General features: G+C 50.6%; 2 protein-coding genes across 2 annotated transcripts in view; one reads left to right on the top strand and one right to left on the bottom strand.

Moving 5' to 3' along the window:
* The window catches only part of STX18 (syntaxin 18), a 143,953-nt gene extending 132,230 nt beyond the window's left edge, over window positions 1–11,723 (top strand). Inside the window, exons 8-11 of the mRNA XM_003800188.3 lie at window positions 6,356–6,414; window positions 8,049–8,118; window positions 10,291–10,371; window positions 11,085–11,723. Coding sequence (XP_003800236.1) covers window positions 6,356–6,414; window positions 8,049–8,118; window positions 10,291–10,371; window positions 11,085–11,180 — 306 coding nt within the window. The 3' untranslated portion in view covers window positions 11,181–11,723. The remainder of the gene's footprint in view (window positions 1–6,355; window positions 6,415–8,048; window positions 8,119–10,290; window positions 10,372–11,084) is intronic.
* A 1,559-nt stretch (window positions 11,724–13,282) lies between these two features.
* NSG1 (neuronal vesicle trafficking associated 1) overlaps window positions 13,283–21,309 on the bottom strand; it is a 30,766-nt gene continuing 22,739 nt past the window's right edge. Inside the window, exon 5 of the mRNA XM_003800186.3 lies at window positions 13,283–13,773. Coding sequence (XP_003800234.1) covers window positions 13,573–13,773 — 201 coding nt within the window. The 3' untranslated portion in view covers window positions 13,283–13,572. The remainder of the gene's footprint in view (window positions 13,774–21,309) is intronic.

Here is a 21,309-nt window from a genome sequence, read left to right as displayed (position 1 = left end):
AAAAAAAAAAAAAAGAATCCATTGAGTGGCACCTGTGGCTCAGTGGGCAGGGTGCCAGCCCCATATACCGAGGGTGGAGGGTTCAAACCCAGCCCTGGCCAAATTGCAACAAAAAAATAGCTGGGCATTGTGGTGGGCACCTGTAGTCCCAGCTACTTGGGAGACTGAGGCAAGAGAATCACCTAGGCCCAGAAGTTGGAGGTTGCTGTGAGCTGTGTGACGCCACAGCACTCCACAGAGGGCAATAAAGTGAGACTCTGTCTCTACAAAAAAAAAAAAAGAAAGAAAGAATGCATTTATATTTAAGCAGAATTTACTTTTCTGTGGTGGGCTTTTTTTTAATGCACTCTACCACTCTGCATAAAGGAACTAGCTAGAATAATGTAGATCATTCGTTTGCCTAAAGATTTTCCTTCCTCCTGGTTAGCAGCAAAGGTGTAGTAGCATTTAGACCCGACCTAACAGCCGTGGGAAGTGGACCAGAGGAAGGTGGCAGCAAGGATGTCCCTGATGACCTGATGCTATGGTCCCCTTGAGACATGGTGAAAGAACATGAGCACTGGGCCTAGACAGAGTTGACTGTGAGTCCTCTTTATTCACTTATGATCTTAAGTTAAGGCAGGAAAATTAGCTTCATTGACTTGAGTTTGGTCTAAATCAATACTCTAAAGAACTGACACAAGTACCAGAGGTAGTAGAGCTGCGGTCCCCAAGTTTCTGGACTGTGGACCCAGGTTGTAGCCTGTTAGGAACTGGGAGACGCTTCATCTTCTTTTGTGTTTACAGCCGCTCCCATCACTGGCATCACCAGCTGAACTCTGCCTCCTGCCAGGTCAGCAGCAGTGTCAGCTTCTCATAGGAGCACAGGCCCTATTGTCAACTGCACATGCAGGGGTCTTAGCTGGGCTTCTGAAGAATCTGATGCTGGTGATCTGGAGTAAGCATAATGCACGTGAATCATCTTGGAACCATCCTCATTTCTGTTCCCCTGGTCTGTGGAAAAGTTGTCTTCCATGAAACTGGTTCCTGATCCCAATAAGGTTGGGGACCGCTGCAGGAGGATGTGAGAGCTCCCAGCAGAGGGAGGGGCACAGCTAGCACTGGCTCTTCCAGCACAGAGATGCTGGGTGTCCTTGTGTCATCCATGCCCTGCATACATGCAGCCTGTGACTTAATGACTAAAGGACAAAAGTCAGTGTTCATAGGTACGGGTCTTGTGCCTGCAACAACTACCGAGGGACCGTGCTTCCATGTTAGTCCCCTGCCCTAACAGACACCGTGCACAGTAACACTGGCTGTTTCAGCATCACGGTGTCAATGACTTAAAGCGATCTCATTGGCAGAACTTCCTAGCTTTTATTGTGTCCCTGCCAGAGGATTGGGCAGGAAGCTATAATGTACCATACTTTCATGACAGGCTGTTTAATGTTTAGTTAACTTCTTTTTTAATTGGGAATAATGACTAGGTACTATATCTTATAGTCTAACCCAAATCTTATTTAAAAGGCTTTACCCTAAAAACAAAGACAAAGAAATACCACACCATTGGTTTTAAATTGGAAAGTATTGGCTCGGCATCTGTGGCTCAAGTGGCTAAGGCGCCAGCCACATACATCTAAGGTGGCAGGTTCAAATCCAGCCCCAGCCCACCAAAACAACAATGACGGCTGCAACCAAAAAATAACCGGGCGTTGTGGTGGGCACCTGTGGTCCCAGCTACTTGGGAGGCAGAGGCAGGAGACTCACTTGAGCCTAGTAGTTGGAGGTTGCTGTGAGCTGTGATGCCACGGCACTCTACCCAGGGGGACAGCTTGAGGCTCTGTCTCAAAATAAATAAATAAATAAAAAATAAATTGGAAAGTATTGTAGTATTGTAGTGGTCTTAATTCATAATCACTGTTTTGGAATTTTTCCTCAGTGTATAATAATGAATTAAGCCTTATAATGGTAATTTAATTCATTATTTCATCGAAAGGAATAGTTACTACATAATCCAAAATAGTTTCAAGGTGTCATATGATTACACAATGAGTTTCCATTTATAACTCATGATACAGGCAGGTGTTTTATGCCTTTGAGTTAGCAGATATTTTGTAGTCAGAATGAGTGGAACCAAATTGTTTTCTGATGTTATGTCAAGAAAATGCCTTCTTTCTAAGCAAAGAAGTTGAAAATTCTTCCTTTTCTGAGCAGAGAAGTTCATTTTCTTTGCCTCAAATACAGCCATATGCACTTATCGATGTATTCCTTGGGATAATTTTTATGGTCATGAATGTGATTTCTGTTTCTTAAATCCACTTGAAAGATGTCCCCAGCCCTTCCCCTGGGGCAGGCCGTAGAAGGCCTTGGTGGCCAGCTGTCAGGGCTTACAGTCTGTGGCCAAGCTCAGTTCACACATTGAGAACACAGGAGTCATTTTAGAATCTGAGCATCACACAGCAAGACCTGGCATCCAGACACTGGGAGGTTACAGGTTCACAGGGCATGGGAGGGTCCCAGCATTGGGAGTGTGGAGGGGTTTGGCTCACGTCTAGAATAGCCCAGAAAGGACCCATGCAGTGGGCCCCTTAGTCATGGGTTCAGACTGCTTTCTAGGAGGGTCCCAACTGTGGGCTCCAGCCAGCTGTGTGTGGCTCTTTGCAATGCAAATGCCTCTCCTGGTCTCATTTTATACCAAAAGGACTTTGTAGGGGTGATTTTCTTTTAAGAACTATAGTAAAGAGGATTAGATTAGAAAAGGATTTCTATAATAATATATTCACAATCTGGGTATGTATTCTTTAAACCATATTAGAAACCCTTTAACAGGGCTTTATTGGAAAGTCTAACTGATGTCTAAGGGAGTAAAACAGTTAAATAATGACATCACCTAACATGCATGTAAACACACCATGTGCCAAGTTCCTCTTTGAGCACGTCAGCATATGATAACTTATGCAACCCCATGTGAGGGGCGTTATTGCTGCTCCATTTTATAGACACTTACGTTCCTGGCCTAAGATCAACAGCTCCCAAGTCCTAGACTTTTTAACACAGGGCTGCACCACAGACTATATGGTGTGTGTGTTGGGATGCAGGGTTGCTGGTCTGGCTAGAAGAAAGCCTTATATGTTGATGAGAGTAGATGGGCAGGGGAGGGGAGCCCAGACAGGCTAGCTGCTATCAGGCCTAGAGGGCCTGCTTGCCCACCTTCCCCATCATCTAGGCTCTTCCTTTGCATGGACGGGTAAAGGGTTAATATTTCCTCATTTGGGGTCAGGTTTGTCCTCACGGGGCACAGATACCCCTGTCTGTCATGCTGACTGTGGACACCAGGCCTTTCATTCCCTGCTCCTTTCAAAGCCCCTGTCTGTGTGGGAAGGTGACATGGCCACACAGACGCTCCCTACTGCTGCTCAGCCAGCTCCAGAAGATGTTGGGTGTGCACTCCCAGGCCTGAGCATGTGAGACGGCCAGTTGCCATAGCAGTCCTCTAGAATAATGACCAGAGAGGTGGAAGGGGCCTTCCAAACTTTTAGCCAACTCATTTTGTACATCCTAGATCTCTAGAGAGATTAAATCATGATACGTAGCATTTATTGAGAGTTTACCATGTGTGGGGCACTTTGGCAAACAAGTCGTATGTTTTGATTTACATGTTGTTCCACAAACTCTACTAGTCCCTCTATTTAAGTACTGTTATCCCTATCTCAGTGACAAAGACAGACAGGTGAGTCCCATGCCCAGCATCACACTGCTCAGAAGGTGGAGGCTCTGGAAGTCCAGTCGTGGCTCCTTAGCCTCAGGCTCAGGCAGGAAGGACGTGAATCCCATCCGTCTACAAGAAGCAGGCCCTAGAAGCAGTACCTGGCCCAGGGTTCCCACAGGGCCTCCAAGGATTGGCTCCTATAGCCACGTGGCATAGCCACCACCTACCTCTGCCTCCCAGCAACAGTTTTGTCATTTAGACAGCTTCGGAAGCCACTGTGACATCTGGTGCAAGGCGGTGTTGTCAGCAGCCTTGACACTACTGGTCAGCCCATGCTCTGCCAGGCTGCTTAGTACTCCAGTAACCTCACACTTGTCTGGAAAACTTCTCTTCAGCCCTTACCACCTTTGATCCCTTGAGGCACCTGTTTCCCTCTTTTCCTCAAGGAACTAGGTATTTTTCAGGTGGCGTCAAGAATCCATGAGGTAGAAGGAAATGAGAGCCAGATCTGACCCACTCCTGCCCATGTGGAGGGCTGATGTGCAGCTGTCAGAGTTGATGATCGTGAGCAGGCCTGCCAGGAAGCACCGCGCTGTATGCCTGCCACAAACTGGGGAGGAAACAAAAATAGCTTTGAAGGAACACTCTAGTAACAAATCACCTCAAAAATCACCAGTTAATTTTGTTTAGAACAGTTTCAAAACACAAAAGGACTGTGAATTTAAAGGGGCAGGGCCATATTTTGTCATTAGAAAAATTAAAAAAAATGTTTCCCTTCCCCTCATCCCCCCCCCCCCCCCCCCCCCCCCCCTACCCACCCCCCCGTAGTACTTGGATTTGAGTGAATGAGTTCCTGTATGTTGGAGTAATTACATGTTTTTCATAGATACTAGAATTAAGTATTGTAACTATTGACTTGACATTTAACATAGCTGACACTTTCAAACTCAAAAGTGAAATACTCATTCTCTTAAATAGCCTTTTTGATGCCAGATTAAAAGGGCCATAAACAGGGCTATGTCAGCTGCCAGCAAATCAGCCCTGCAGGGAGTTTCCCAGTACTTCCGCCCTGCCTGAAGCTTTGCCCACCTATTTTCTGACCTGCAGGTCTAGGGTGAGCAGAGGTCACTTGTATCTATTGAGCAGCTGTGCTGAGAGCCAGGGCCCTGGAGTGTGAGGCTCTGTGCTGGGCTCAGGTCCTGGAGGTACAGGGACAGCCCCACCCAGGGAGGAAGACAGGCCCCTGGACAAGGAAAGAAATGTAGGATGGGCTGAATACAGGAGAGCTTTTTAACAAGGGCAAGGACATAAGAGAAAGTGATTCATCTTCTCTGGAGAGTCACATCTCTAAGAAAGTACCTAGGCTTAGTTTTGAGCTGTTCTCTGTATTTGGCTGGGGCAGAGATGAAGGGAACAGCTCGAGCCCTAAAATATGAGTGGGAGGGCTTCTCCCTTATCCCAGAGGAAGACCCTCTTGGTGGTGATGAGAGGAAAATTCCTCTCTTCCACCGATTCTTCAGAGATTAAAGTCAGTGGTGTTTTACTCCACGATGGGTATTAACACCCTCTTAGGAATCTGTGTGTGTGACGGCAGATAGGAGGCTGCCCACACACAAGGCTCAGGTTCTGGATTTCTCATGACTGCTCAGACCCTTAAAGTAAATGACTATAGAAACAATAGAAGCTGATATGCTTGCTCAGAGAAACTACTGACCTCTTGGTTCCCTTTCTCAGTTTACCCTCTGGGCTGATGAGCAAACAGCCTTCAATAAAAACTGAGTGATACTGACACTCAGGGCCCGTCAGAACCCCACAAGCAGGCCGTGGTCTCCTGTTCTCCTACCTTTGAAAACTCTTCTCTGTGTGTCTTGTCTCTTTGTCCCTCGTCATTTCTAACTCTACATTTCCCCAGTTGATCCCCGCCAGATCCATAGCTCTTAACATACGCTGCCCTGGGGTGGGACCCCAGCAGCTCTCCCATGGTGAGTTCCAGGCGCTTCTATCCTTTTCTTCAGCCTATCAAGTTGGTGCAAATGGCCAGAGGAACAGCTGTCAGCTCTGCTGAGGTCACTCAGTTATATGAGGAACTCCTGTCCCTGGTGCCAGGGGGGCCATCCTCACCCTGCCTGAGCAATGGGAAACACGACTCCTCAGGCTTAGGGTCTGCTGAGTAGTGCAATGGCCAGGCAAGGCCAGGAAGTCCGAGGGCCCCAAGGCCAGCTCAGCAAAGCCACCCATTTCCCCTTTCAATCCAGACTCTTCCCCATGTCAGACCTTTCTCCATTTAAAAAATAGTGGAGATACTAGAGGCAGAAAATAAGCCTGGAACGGAGAATAGCAGGCAGGTAGGTCACCAGGGCAGAGACACAAGCTCCGGTGCTATTGCAGCCACATGGCAGATATCAGCTTGCATGCTTTGAGTACAGACCCTCAAGATGGAGACTCCAAGCCATCAGCAACACAGCTGTACTTTGGGATTTTTCAGGATTTTTTTTTCTTCCTAAAGTAGGATGTTTCTTACACGAGTGCTCCCGATCTCCCAGCGATGCCCCACTGTTCCATGCTGCAAGCAGGGGGCTCAGCCACTTCCTGGAGGGTAGAGCAATGTTTTCTTGCCTAAATTCCATCTGATGTTTTTGTGTTTTGAATGTGTTTGTTTCCCCACAGTTTGAACAAGAAAATCAGCGACTAATTGGTGAAATGAACAGCTTGTTTGACGAAGTGAGGTATGTATGTGCTCCCCTGTGAGCTGATGGCCTACTTTACAACATCGCCAGGAACCAGGAACAGTATTTATTTACTTTGGTGCCCAGGCATGCATGTGTGGACCTTGGCCAAATGCAGCCCATCTGAACTGTTTCAATGGGGAGCTGCTGAATCCCTGCTGCCCTCCGCTTGCTGGCCTGAGGGAAGCCACTGGTGCCTCTGCCACAGAGCTGCCTGGCACACCATCCAGAGAGGGCAGCTGGGGACTGCTGGTCACCTGACTATGATTAACACTCCCATCTGGGCTGTTCACATGCAGTTAAAGTGAAATGGGCCTTGTGAGTGACACCAGACAAATAGAAGCCCTCCAGCAAATGGCTCCAATAGGGTCTTCCTTCACCCTCCCTCATCCAATAGGGATTCTGGGATACGGAAGGCAAGGCCAGGGCCACATGCCTGCGATCACTAGTCCTCCAGGGAAAGCACTCAGAGTCCTCAGGCCCTATGGGAATGTGCTCTGAAGATGAGGCCTGGCTCTCTGCAGAGCCTTGCTGCGTTGTGGGATCCCAGTGTTGCCCCTATAGCTGGAAACTCAGTACACATGACAGCCCCCCAGGGCCTCTTGGCATTTTGCCCTCACCAGGGGACATGCTGGCTCTCCAACCAGCCAGCCCCACCTGGCTGTGCCTCCCCTAAGCCAGGACCTGCCTCCTTTTGGCTAGCGTCTCCTCCTTTCCCTCACCTCCACTGTGGCACAACAGTACCTCCGCTCGCTACCCAGCATGTGTCAGCTCTTGTCGCTTTCTGCTGCTGCTGTGTCCTGGAACAGCACTTAACCTTAGCCTGTGTCAGCTGCTGTCCACAGAAGCAGACAAGCCCCCAGCCTGCCTCCAGGGTAGCCCATGCCAGCCCTCGCACAGGGAGGGTGGCTCACTCAGATGTTTCAAGTTGGACGGGCACTTAGTGGCCAAACCCAAACATGATATTTTCAGTCTGAATCAGAGTTTATTTCCTTGTGACAGGGAGTTGGCTTGAGTGATAAATATACTTTCTTTAACCTGTTGGGCAGTAACCAGAGTTGGGTCATCAACACATCCTGACACTGGTTACTGGGCAGCCATAGGAGCTGAGAACTGCAATTTGCAGCTTGGGCATGGCTGTGTGTGCCCAGATCCCGTGGAGGGACACCCACTGCTGGGGACTGAAGGTCAGCTCACAGGGTACAGCATATTCCCAAAAAGCCCAGTGCTCTGGACTAAGCTGAACTACAGGCATCCTAAAGTCACCATACATAGGGAAACTAGGAAATTATAGTTTAGTGTGCCTTCATTAACAAAATATTGATTATAGAATTTTACAAAGAGGTAGCCAACATATACAGAATATTTTGTAAATATTTTGTAAAATTCTGTAATGAATGTGCATTAAGCTACACTTCCTATTTTCCCTATGTATGGCAACTTTAGGGGTGATTTTTGGGATACCCTGTGGTAAGTAGATGGTCTTCCTCTGCCTCCCTCTCTGCCCTCACCCAAGATGGTGTGCCCCCCTCCTAGTTTCACTTAGATGATTGCTTTAAAATGTGTAATGTTCCTGTTGGATAACCAAGTACTAATAGTTAATATTAATCTATTGATTTCTTCTTTTTATAAAGGCAAATTGAAGGGAAAGTGGTTGAAATTTCCAGACTCCAAGAGATATTCACAGAAAAGGTTTTGCAACAGGTAAAAAAACAAAAGAAAGTTTTAGCTGAAAGAGGGAATGTACTAAGAATTCAGGCTGCTCCTTCTGAAGGCATCTGGTGCTTCCTAGCTGGGGGCAGGTGTACACCTGCAGAGGTCCTTGAGGAAACCTGGCCCCAGCCTGGCCACAACCGTGATAACAGAGAGCACACAGGGGCATGTAGGAAGCCAGTGCAGGACTGGGAGTCAGGGCAGTCACGGTGCCCTGGGGTGAGCTGGGGCCCCTCTGAGCTGCACTTCCATCTGTTAAGTGGAGCAACTCTTCTGGGAGTGTTATAAGGCAGGGAGGTGAGCTGCAGAAGCCCAGCATGCTGTGGGGCAGGTGGTAGCTTCTCAGCAGTGTCACAGAGCTCACATTTGACCCTCACAAGGTGCTGGGTCCATGCTGCCCTGTGTCTATGTCTTCATGAGAAATGGGATTGTTCTCTTTAGTGAATTTTTGTGTTATTTCTGCCTGCCGATAGTTCTGAAATTCTTCCATCCAGTTAACTGGAAACATTTTTAAAGGCGTGAAAAATTTGCCCTTTTTTTTTTAACACCCAAAAACTGTGGAAAGGTTTAAAAGACAAGATGGGTTCTCTCCAGTGTGTTGAGGTGGGATTCTTCCTATACCACACAGAGACAGTCACTGTAAGTGAGGCACAATGAGTGTGGCAACAATACAGGAGTTCAGGTTCATTAGGGATGCCCTTTCCAGTAGCACCATAAAGGAAGGGTGCACACAGATGCAGGCAGAGCCTTGTTGAGAAGCCTGATGGCTGCCTTGAAGGTCATTAGTTCAGCTTCATGACCACTGGCTAAGGAAGCTGCCACAATCTCTCTTACGTGCAATGAGTTGCACTGGAAGTCAGAATTGTATCATTTCGGAGGTTCCTAGAGTCAGCACAGCTAAGTTGCCATTAACTCAGTGACTGTGGGTTTGTATGTGCTATTCCCAAGCCCTAGGACAGGACCGGCAGGCAGAGAAGAGCCCATGGTCACTGCCCTGCTTTAGCCACCCCAGTGCTTTCCCTGGGGGGGGATGCACAGAGCAGGCCAGAGCCTTGCCTTAGGAAAGGAGTTCTGAAACCAGAGCTGTGGCGTGTCTTTCTTGTTTTTTCTACCAGTTTGGCATAGTGCTCATATCAATTCTCTCACAGGAGCATGGGCAGTGGTCACCTGGCCTCTGCTTGGAGAGTCTCTAGAAAAGTCTGATCAGAGAGTGAAGCCCCCTCCCCCAATGGCCGTCTCCAGGAACCAGGCAGCTACAGGTGGCTTTCCTCCCTGCACTGTAGGCTTCTCTAGAATCCCACACTGGTGTCCATTCCCCTCCCTGGTACTCCATACTACCAGGAAGCAGCTTCCCTCTGCCAAAGGGATCGAGCAGCACTCCTACTGCGAGCCCGTCTTGCATGGACTGCGCCTATGGAATGCTGGGCTCTTTAGCTGGCGTCCTGTGGGGGCCGCTATTAAGCTTCCCGGTGTGTGGAGTAATACAGGTGCTGGGGTTTTCTGCAGACACCCTGCATCCTATTTTGATTTTTGTATTTCAGCCTATTTTTTAGAGATGTAATTATAAAACATAAAGCACTGTTTGTGAAGCTAGCATATATGTTTGGAAGCACCCAGGCTTTGACGCTTACTTCTGTGCACTTCAGAAAGAATGAGGTAGAGTCTGCAGGGAAAGCCATGGCGAGTGGCGTTGCCTCATACACAGTGACTTTTAGGTTTTTGACCTTGTCATCAGGCCAGTGACACAGGAGTGATAGCAGCTGGGGTAGAAGGAGCACAGGCACTGAGGCAGGCAAGGTTCTGCTACTTGGCTGCTGCGTGACTTTGGGCAAGTTGGTACACTTCTCTGACCCATAATTTTCTCTGTTATAAAGTAGAGGGGGACGATACCTACTTCTTAGGGTGCTGAGAGGATCTGTGGTCTATGCAGTTAAGCTCCAGCCCTTAGAAGGGGCAGCTGCTGTTTCTGTCATGATGTAAGCCTGGGGGGAGGAGGCTATGCAGGTGCTATGTCCCTCATCCAAAAGCCCAAGACCCCAAGTATTCCAAATCTGAAACTTTTTGAGTCCAACATGACAGTCAAAGGAAATCCTTGTTTGAGTTTGGATTTTCAGACAAGAGATCCTCACCCTTGTGTTCACCTAACACTCTTCTCTTCAACAGGAAGCCGAGATTGACAGCATCCACCAGTTAGTTGTAGGGGCGACTGAGAATATCAAGGAGGGCAATGAGGACATAAGAGAGGTGGGTGCTCTCTGCGTCTCAGGGTCTGACGGCACAGCACCTGTCTTGGCAGGCTGCTGGTCTCACCGGCAAAGCCCACAGGGCCAGCCCCGCAGCTGAGGCCATGGACAGTCCCAGCCAAGCCATGTGTGTTCACGAGACCCACTGGGCCACCTCTAGCCAGTTCAGAGGCAAAGGCTTACCCCAGTCTGAGGAGCCATCTGGGGAAATGGCAGGGGAATGCTCTTGGCAACGGTCAGGCCAGTGCCCTGAATAAAGAGGTGGGCGTCACCGAGGGGCCAGCGATTAGCGCTGTTCATGGAGGATCCCACAGGCCATCTCTACCCAGTGGGCTGTATCCCCAGCTCAGTGCTTGGGGTTGGGTTGCCACTGACACTGCAGCGCTAGGAAACACAAAACTGAGGGCCTACTCTGCTCTGAGCCTTTCACCCTGGGACAGAATCAGTGATCTCTGGGTGTTGTGCTTCCTGGGGGAATTGTGCAGGACCTCCAAATTGTAGCTAAGCAGCAGGGAAATACAACCTGTTTGTCTTCTGATGAAGCTTAAACCCACTCTCTGACTTTGCTTAATAATCAAGCTATCAATTCTGGGTAAGAATGGGACTGAGCAACATGCAGTGACAGCTATGACCAGGCTAGGGGTGGTAAGAATGAGCGTTACAGGATTGTTAAAACCATGGAATAAAAACACCTGTGCTCCTGTCCCTGCCCAGGCCATCAAAAACAATGCCGGCTTCCGCGTGTGGATCCTCTTCTTCCTCGTGATGTGCTCCTTCTCCCTGCTCTTCCTTGACTGGTATGACAGCTAGCCTGGGCCCTGCGCCACACAGCCAGGCTACAAATTGTGCGCTCTCCTTCATCTCTGACGCTGGAGCCTGTGGGGACCAAATTTTATCACAGAGCCATTTTGAGGGCAGTGGGGCCTGAGGCAGACATGTACTCCCACCAAAGGGACACCCAAAGCAGTGTGGTTAAGCCCATTTAGCAGCTGAAAAGGAAAACAATGCACTTAAGTAGCAAGTGGTCTTTGTGGTTGCCGGAAGGCAAGACAGTGAACAAGAAAGCCTACTGTGAACTGCACTGAACCGGGCTGCCTGGGCAGAGGGCTGCCCCAGGGGAGGGGCATAGCAGGCTGGAAACTCCCCAGATTGTCTCAGGGCTTAGAGGAAGTCACTGGCCTTTCTTGTCCTGGTAGCTTCAGGGAAGAACATGGTTCATAAGGCCTCTCCACAAATTATTACTTGTTTCCTGGGGTTTCTTGCTGCCTGAGTCAATCAATACACAGACACATTGTATCATAGGAAATTCACATTTGCCTTTGTTAATCTAATAAATACAATTACAGCCACTAATATATTGTTAGTGATTCTAAGTCTTAAGATTCAGTGGGGACCCACCCACCCACCTGGTGTCGGGGAGGAACTGCAGGGCAAACTGTGGCCCTCCAAGGTGGGCAGGGTGGGAAGCCTGGTTTCCTGCCACTGGGTCTGAGGAGCTTTTATTCAAAGAAGAAGTGGGCCAGGGAGAAATGGGGCCTGCCACTCTTGTGCCTGTGCCTCTGACCTGGGAAGCTTAACGGGGAACACCTAGGTGTAACTAAAAGCCCGAGATGTGTGGACTGCCTCTACAGGAAGCATCCTGGTGGCCATGTGGGTGTGAGATCACTGGTCCTGCTGCTGGCGGAATGTGTGCAGTACAGATAGTCCACAGGGCAGCACAGTATCTGCATGTTCTTTATTTGCACAGAGTTACATGTGAGTGATTACAGTCTATAGAGTACATGTCTACTAGAGAATACGTGTGGGGTCTGCCTTGGAACTGTGCTCCACAGCTCCGCCTGTTCATGTCTAGCTGGGCAGGACAGTGGGCATTGCCTTCCTGTTCTTTAGGTATCCCCCATAGCTTAGGACATCTTGTGGTACCCCCTCGGTGATGCACACTCAGTGTGCTGAGGGCACAGTCTGTATCTTATGTACCGGAAGCACATTTCAGACGACAGCTGTGGAGCTGACCATGACTACCATGCACACTCACAGCAGATCTCACACTACTTGTCGTTTATTTCTGATCTACTAAAAATACAGTGAAACTTCCGACATGTCCACCAGAAACAGCACATTCAAATAACATAGAAGAAACGCCGGTGAACGTCTTTTTTTGTATTTAATTATCTTACACACTTGTTTATCTAACCGGCAATTTTGTAAACATACAATTTAATGTCAAGATTCAAATGGAAACAATTTTCATACAAAGATTGCAGATTGAAATGTTGTCATTGCATTTGCACGGCGCCACACCAGCCCCCGCCAATCCTGCCTGCCTGCTTCTCACCTCAAGTTAAATCTGTTCACAGAATAAAAATTAAAGTAGCTCTGGCTTACCAGCAATTGCATTTTCACTTTTCCCACCCTGCTAAGTTTTTTAAACCTGACTTGCTAACAAGGCTGTTGCTGCAAATTTATTCATCATAATAAAAGTGAAGGAAAGGGTCAGTGGGATTCTGTCCTACCTCCCAGGGACTGGGCAGTTGTACCACCTCGCCAAGTCCCCTCCCTTACTCCAGCACAGTCTATGCTGGGGTGCCCCATAGCCATCTCCACCCAGCACTGCCCCCCTTATCAAGATGCAGAGCCAGCAGGGACCAAACCTTCTGGGGGCAGCAGTAACGTGCCTTGTTGCAGGGCTGTCCCACTCAGGAGTCAGCATGAAGGGCAGTGTGGATCTTTCTCCTTCATTCTCTATGCCCTTTACTACCATGGGCCCTGGCAGACAACTCTGCTCCAGCTGATGGCAGATGGGAAAGAATGTGAAGTACAGGATCGTGCTAGATGCAGCTGTGGAGTAAGGTTTGCAGATAGCAAGGTGGCTTAAAAAAATCAATTCCACAAAATGCATTATTTATCTGAAGTCCAAACCCTTGGCATATCCAGTGTAAATTTATTCTTTGACAGCATCCAATAAATCCCAGAAAAGGGGCAAAATTCAGATCTTAACATGAAAAGTGGTGTTGGAGCTCTTTAGGCAGTACCGATATGCCCATGGGTGGCCAGCAGCAAGTTGGATTTGCAAAGCAGCATTAGCAAACAGAAGCAGTTGCACCATAACCTCTAAATTACCAGTAATTCTATTTAATGAAATGTCCCACAAAGTCCCTTTGTTACCTTCAGGCGACACATTGTAAGGAACTTGCCCATCCCGCTAAGCTGATTTCTCTGCCGCTTCAGTCTCCTGTTCCGACAGCTTCTCTTCTGACAGAACTGACATCCAGGGCGACCCCGAGCGCGTGATGCTCTGCTTGGCCAGGTTGTAGTGATTTATGACCGTGTAAAATTTCTCCCGGGCGCTGGAGTCTTGCTCCGCATAGTAGCTCTCTAAGCCTTCTGGGATGCACTGGGTGCTCTGAAAGACAAGAAGCTACTGAGACCACACACCAGCTCAGGAGGATACCAGACTATGTCTCCAGTCACTGAGCACCTTCCCTGAGCTTGGAGCAGGAAAGACAGTGCGTGAAAGCAGGCAAGGCGCCTGCCGCAGAGTGCACAGCCAAGGAGAACCCTGGCCTTGTTCAAATCCAGACAGCAGGCTCTTTAACAAGTACCACGGCAAACTGGCACTCAGGCTCTGGGGGCTGGGTGCCACGTGACAGGCTTTCACTAAAGATCCTGCTCTTTTGATCATTTATTTGTAATCTGCTAGAAAACAGTGACACTTCTGACATGTCCATAAACAACTGATTCAGATGAGGAGGGAAGAGAAATAGAGTCTTCTCTTGACCTAGGTTCTCAGCAGCCCTTACTCACATGAGAGAGGGAAGCACTCAAGGCAAAGGGGAGGTGAGTGGAGAAATCATGGGGCAGGACAAAATGAAAGCAGGATGCTGCAACCAGAAGCAAGGTCCTAGAGCAGTGGTTCTCAACCTCACTAATGCCGCGACCCTTTAATACAGTTCCTGTGGGTGGCAACCCACAGGTTGAGAACCGCTACCCTAGAAGGAGGTATGAGGTGCATCTGCGGAGTCCTCAGAGGGTTGAGGTGGGGACAGTGCTGGGAGCCACAGAGCCAAGGGCCCCTGAGGTTGCATGTGAAATTTTGCCTGACGGGCCTTTTGCAGGAGACCAGCCCATGGCTGTAGTCAGCTTGTCAGGATTCTAGGACCCACAAAAAGTTACCAATCCTGCCCCTGGGCCTGGCTGCTTGTCAGCATCGGAGCAAATCCACCCCACTGTCATGGCTGACGTCAGCAGCCAGGCTCGGAAGTCAGCATGCTCACACAGCTGGCAGAGCCACACACCAGACCCACGACAAGGCACAGAGGCTGCGGTCTCCTTCCTCAACCTGCCCAGAGCTGAGCAGGGCATGGGCACCCCCACTACTGTGCACTTCTCAGCCTGGCCTATGGCAGGGTGAGGCTGGTGACTAATTTCTGGCTAATGGATTCAAGTGACCGTAACAGGAGCAGGTTCTGGACTGAGCCCCTTCTTGACTAGCTATGACCCTCAGAGGACAAAGCCTTGGAGGCTGGCTGGGCAGCAAGAGCTAGGGAATCAGGGCTCCAGAGTGGCTTTGAGGACCTGCATAGTCTTTCTGCTTGGACTTGAGCATGAGGATGATAAACTTTCCATCTTGTAGAAGCCAAGCAGCAAAGCACTACAGTGATGGCTAAGGGTCTCTATCAGCCAGGAAAGTGAGATTCAGCACCCACCGGGGCTCTCTGCCCTTAGCCACTGGCACAGACCCCTGGGAAGTTTTAAAACTCTAGGTTCTCAGCCCCTCTCCCCAAGTCTGAGTCAGCAGATCTGTGCTGTAGTAGTCTATATTTTTAAACATCTCTGTGATAAATCTGAGGCTCAGCTCCCCAAATCCAGCATCTCATCCAAGGCCACCTTGCCAGTAAATGGCAGGGCCCACAGCAGACGGTTTCCACCCCACCACTGACAGTGTTCAGTCAGCTCCCGACCTAAGCAAGTGCAGTATGAAGAGTGACAGAGCTTTCTTTGATGACTCTAGGTCCTGGGCAACCTCAGGCCTTCCCTGGGCTGGCCCCTGGTGGCTGCTAGGACATGCCTGAGCCTGGCCATGGCACACCAGGGAATTGCTCCTCCTCCCCACCTAAGTGCAGGTTGTTCTCAGCCTCTGAAGCTAAAGGCAGGCACCCAGGCATCCCAGCGAGGGGCCTGCTCCGAGGCTATCCTCTGGGTCCTAGGCCCAGCTCCCCTTTCCCTGGTGGTGAAGAAAAAGAAGCCAGGGCTTCTTCACACGTCCACACTTCCCTCCTGATGTCATCATGGTAACCTTCCATGGTTACATTCCATTAATCCATTTTTCAAGAGGGAGGTGCAACCCAGAAAGGCAAAGCTGCTTTCCAAGGTCACAAAGGTGATAGTAGGAACCACAGCTGCAGCCTGGGTCCAACTGGAGCCCCCCACTGCCTCATGCCCTCCCACCCTTGTGAGGTCCTTCCAAGACTTCCCACGCAACCCAAGAGCGAGCAAAGGAAGGCCTTGCAGTGAGCTCTGCTGATAGACCAGTGGGCAGAGCTGTCCTTTTCCAAAATTGACCTTGGCCGCCTTCAACTCAGCCAGCATTCACCAAGTACCAGCTGGGCAGCACGCAGACCTCCGGGATGGATGCAGCATTTCCCACCACTCACTGGGGGCTTCACAGGTTTACATTCAGCACTCAAAGGCAGCTGCTCCAGGGCTCACTGTGCAGAGGGGATGAGCTTAGGGGGCCTGGCCTGCCAGGGAGAGTCACAGCAGCATCTGGAAGTGGGGTAAGGCCACAGTTTCCACCAGCCAGGGCCATCCTGTGCACCCTGGGGACTCAGAGGCCACTCTAGTGCACAGACCTGTTAAATGCTGCCTGGTTGCTGCTTGGGGACAGGAGCTGAGAACGCAGGGGGCAGGCCATTTGTTGAGAGAGAGAAGGGTGATTGTAGTCATAGAATAGCTTCCATTTGAGCAGATTTAGAGGGCTGAGTGTCTTGTTTCTTTTTTCTCCGAATGAGCACTCTCTCTCCATCTGAGTAGTTCTTACCACAGGGCCTGTTGCGTCTCCAGGAAAAGAAGCGTCAGGGTGAGGTTAGCAGGTGGGTGCCTGGCAGGTTTCTACTCAGGCACCAGGATGACCTGGAGCAGCACAATACCCTCAGGCCATGAGGCACTACTGTCTCCTGTCTTCCCCTTGGCCTTGACTCAGAAAATCCAAGCTGGTGTTGTACCTGCACCAGGGAGTGGCAGGCCTGTGTTGTCCTCTTCAGAGGGAGGGTAGCTGCTGGCAGACTGATGTGATGGCTCATGGCCCAGCACCCGGCACATAGCCACTAGGTGGTCGGTCACTACTGGGGTCTGGGAACATGGTGAGTGGTGGAGATAGAGTAAAGGTTGGAGGTGTTAGGGAACACTCAGAAACTTGCAGATGTCTGTCAGCAGTAGACACAGGCAGCAAAACCACATGGCCCACTTTCTGTGGCTCAGGACTGCCCTGGGAGTTGTCCCCAGATAGATTGCTGTAGCTCCTGCCTCTCCTCTCCTCCCAGGCCAAGGGCTCCATAGCTACCAGCTTAGTGAGTCTTTAAGGGATCAGCCCCTGAGGCCACCCTGCCTGTGGAGAATTAATTCTTCTTGCCCTCTCATTGAACCCTGAAGTGGAGAGAGCAGAAGTGTCTGCAAGCCCCCTGGGAGCACAGAGCTGTTTTCTGAAGAGAAATGACAAAGGGATGGATGGAGGGTGCTTGTCACGAACACTGCCCCTTGCCCAGCACCTTAGGAGCTGACTGGCAGAAGTGGCTTAGCTGCCGGCTGGAGTCCACCATTCCAACGAGGTCACTCAAGGGGTGCTTTCGCCCTGCACCCCAGTCTCCTCATCTATAAAATGAGTAAATGAGTCACACTACCAGGTTGCCATGATAATCTGAGCACAGTAGGGGCTCAGGGAAGAGGCCAGGCTGTGACTGTGCCTGCCCAGCAGACAGAGAGGCTAAGCCACACAGGGCCCCACTCATGTTCCATCTAGTCAGTCCCACCTGGATGCTGGGAACCCCCTGACATTCTGCAGAGCAAAGGGCCCCTCAGACGCACGGCACAAATGTCCCTACCCAGCCAAGCTCTGGCCAGCTGCACTGCCCCTCCCCTTCACACCCCCTCCACCTGCTGCTCCCTCCTCATCCCTCAGCAACATGGCAGGGACCACGAGCTGCCCCTCCCCAGTGTCCGGCACAGAGCCCAGCATCAGGAGATGGCTCAGAAACATAGTGCCCAGCTGAGGAACAAAGGCAGGTGGGGTTCCCAGATGCCTCCTACTCCCTACAAGGTGGCTGCAGAAGATAGTGCTGGGGAGAAGCCCTCGGGGCTGATGGTGGCAGGCCCTAAGGACTCACAGAGGGCTCCCAAGTCGCAGGCTCTGCTGAGTAAAGGGACGTGAGGACTGTAAGGCTCCCTGAGAAGCTCCTGGCCAGCCTCGACTCAGCCCTTCCTTAAAGGGACTCTAATACAGAGCCACAGGTCACCTGTGGGTGTCCTCAGGGAGCAGTGGACCCAGCTGGGCCTGGACATTACGCTTTGGGGGGAGGTTCCCAAACTCACTCCCATGTGACTGAAGCTGACAAGGGTCCTGCCTCGTGGGCTGGGAGGACGGGAGGCAGCTAAGTGAGCGCCTTGCAGCCGCCGACAGGTGTAACACGTGCTGCCTGCATCTGGGATCCACTGCGAAAAAGACTGGCCAATGTAGAAATGTGGTGGCCATGGCAGTCCCTCCCTTTGTGTTTAAAGCTTTTCTGTAATTTATAATAATGTCATTTTTGTTTTTAAAAAGCAGAGGTGGAAACCCAGTGTGTCCTCCAGCATAAGTCAGCCTTCTTAAAATCCTTTCATGACAGCTCTCAGCCTGGGGCCTCTCAGGAGTGGCCAGTGGCAGCAGCTGCCCATCAAGGGCCCTTCCCTTCCCCCAGCCACCTGCCCTCCAAACACTGCAGGCGCTAAACAGACCAAGGAACTGAAGGCCGTGACCTTGGCCACTATGAAGAGCCTGTGCCTCATTTTCCCACTGGTAAGTGGGGACAGCAGATTCTACCCCCACAGTGTTCCATGAGGTCCTGACATGAAAGCTCCTTGTGGAGTGTGATACATGCACAGAGGTGGCAGGACAAGAGAGGGAGATGACTTAGGTGAGCTCTCCCCTCTCCTTTCTCTAGCTTCAGCCAAGGACAGCTGGGTACAGTCCAGCCCTCCCAGATGAGTTCTCAGAAAGGATGCCCCCCCCAATACAATACAGTGGAAAATGCCACAGTCCCAGGAGATGCAGCCCCAGTGCAGCCCGTGAGGGCACTCCAAGATCCCAAGACCAGCTGTGCACCAGAGCCACTGTGGGGTCTTTTAACAGCAGACGCCTGACCCTCTCCGTGCTGCCAGCAGTCTGACCTGTAGCCCAGCTCAGGACCACAGTCACCTCCTGGGCTGTCACCCACCTGGACCAGGCCATCTAGTAGGACTTGACCACCCCCTCCAGCACACAGGGAACTTGCGCCAGGCCCCAGAGGAAAGCTACTGGCCTCAGTGGGCAGTTAGTTTGGGTGGGGACTTCTGGCCCCCAGGTAGTTGTCCTCCACATATCCAGGTTCCCATAGAGGGCACCACTCCTGGGGGCCTCTGCTCCCTCTCCATGACATCAGCCTCTCCTGAGTCATCCACTCTGGACCAGGTCTTCCTTATCCAATCAACCTTCCAGTCTGCTGCCATATTGTTCTCTCCTCTCCATCCTGAGAACTCTGACCTTCTCTTCCTGGTCCCCTGCAGCAGCCTCCTAGGTCAGTCATCTTTCTGTCCCCTCCCCCCTTCCAACCTCCAGCCTCCCCAGGTGACCCAGGGGGTGGCCATCACCCCCTTCCCATAGGGCCTCTGTTTGACACTCAGGATGGCCCATCTCACAATGCCTCCCTGTCCCTGCAGCCTATCTCTACCTGCTCCATCCATACTCTGTGTTCTCCAGGGTCTGCTCAGAGCACCCTCTGGGTCAGGGCCAGTCCCATCAGCCCTCAGTCTCCACTTCACTTGCTTCAGAGCCCTGGTGTCATCTCAGCCTCTGGACAGACTCACCCAGGGCATGGATGGGGCTCGGTGAAGGCAGCACTAGTAAAGGGGTGGGGGGCCCCCTCTTCTGGTGACCCTTCCCAGAGACCTGCAGATTCCCTTACTCCCCCCATGAGGCTTTGCTCCAATACCACTGGTCTAGAAACTACAGCCCCCTGCTGCCTGCCTACTCTCCTGAGCCACCTTCCCTGTGATGAGCACCTCACTCCATACACAGCAGAGGTCAGGCTCCTTCTGAGAAGGCAGGGACCTCTCAGGGCAGGGCTGGTGCCTGCCTGGCTCTCAACTGTGTCCCAGCAGCAGCAGCAGGAGCTGGGGCATCAGGAGGCACCAAACCAATGCTGGCCAGATGGAGGAAGGGCCAAACCGTCAGAAGCCCTGAAGGTCAGCAGGACTTGGAAGGAGGAAACTGTGGATTCCAGTCTTTCCTGCTAAATTGGGCAAGGGCACTGCACCCTCACCTGGCAGGAACAAAACCCAGATCTGACAGCCGGGGGAGGCAGACAAGGCAAGCCGGCCTATGTGTGCTCAGTCCCAGACACTTTTGGAGGCTCCCGTGTGGTTTTAATTTTATCTATGCTAAATCCCGGAAACGATCATTTCACATGGGCTCTGGAAAGTTCAGACCAGATCCTGAGTGTATGGGGCATGGGAACTCACGGCAAGGGCATGACACTGGCACACGCCGCAGTGACACTTTGGTGGGCTGAATATGCAACGGTGAATCCTCACAGCTCAGCTGAGAAATCCCTGTCACCGCAGCCATCAGACTCCACAGTGCAGTGTGTGGCCCGTGCTTGTGTAAATACACCCACTCTACCAGCCATCTGGAAGCTTCCACGGGCAGCTGGTCCAGCTTGATGAAGACAGTAATGACTGTGTCACCATTCTGTTTATTCTTCTCCTCGTTATTTTAAAGTGTCCTCCTGCTCATGTAAAAACACAGCTGTGAGATGGCCTCAGGCAGCTCCTTAAGCACAAGAGATGACAGCTCCTGTGTAGGACTGGCCTGAACCCCTTCCAGTGGGACAGGTGTCGAGGCAGAGACAGCAACACTGACGATCCTGACCCTGTGTAAGTCAGCTAATGTGTGTGTTTGTGTCTTTGTTTTTAACAAAAAAGTTTAAAAATTGAAAAAAAATTAAATAGAAAACACTCAAGAGAATAAAGATATAAAGAAAGAAAGTATTTTTTGTACAGCTGTACAATTTGTGTTTTAGGCTAAATGTTATTACCAAAGTGACAAGCTTTTAAAAACTAAAAAGTTTATAAATTAAAAAGTTACAGTTAGTGTTAATTTATTGTTGAAGAAGGAAAATTTGTATGTAAATGTAGTGTGGCCTACGTGCCCAGTGCATACAGGTCTACAGCAGTGCACAGTGATGTCCTGGCCTTCACAGCCACTCACCGCCCACACACTGACCCACCCAGAGACTTTCAGCCCCACAAGGTCTATGAACAGGGTGTGCCCTCTCAGTTGTCACTGTTCATCTTTTACACAGTGATTTACTGTCCTTTTTTATATTTAGAGTTGTTTATATACACAAATACAGCAGAATCTCTGTAAGTTGACCACCCAGGAGACTGTAGCAAACTAGTCAGCTACTAGTCAAGAGGTGGTCACCATAAGAAACTAGGCCCACTATGCTGATGCACACCTGGGGTGCATGCCACTCAATGAAAATTAAGCCAACTTAGGGAGGTGATCAGTGCAGGGAGGGGCAGCTGTGAAGGCTCCCCTGTACTTACCCATGGTGTGACAAGTGCCTCCCGCACCTCTGTGCAAGTGTATCACTGAAGAGCAGAAGGCCATACCACACACCAGGGGCCAGCCATGTGGGTCACTGAG

Source organism: Otolemur garnettii, unplaced genomic scaffold (assembly GCF_000181295.1).
Source record: "Otolemur garnettii isolate 467f Iridium unplaced genomic scaffold, OtoGar3 scaffold00171, whole genome shotgun sequence".
In the NCBI taxonomy this organism is placed as follows: domain Eukaryota; kingdom Metazoa; phylum Chordata; class Mammalia; order Primates; family Galagidae; genus Otolemur; species Otolemur garnettii.
Note: the sequence above shows the minus strand (reverse complement) of the source record. Positions and strands in the feature narration are given on the sequence as shown.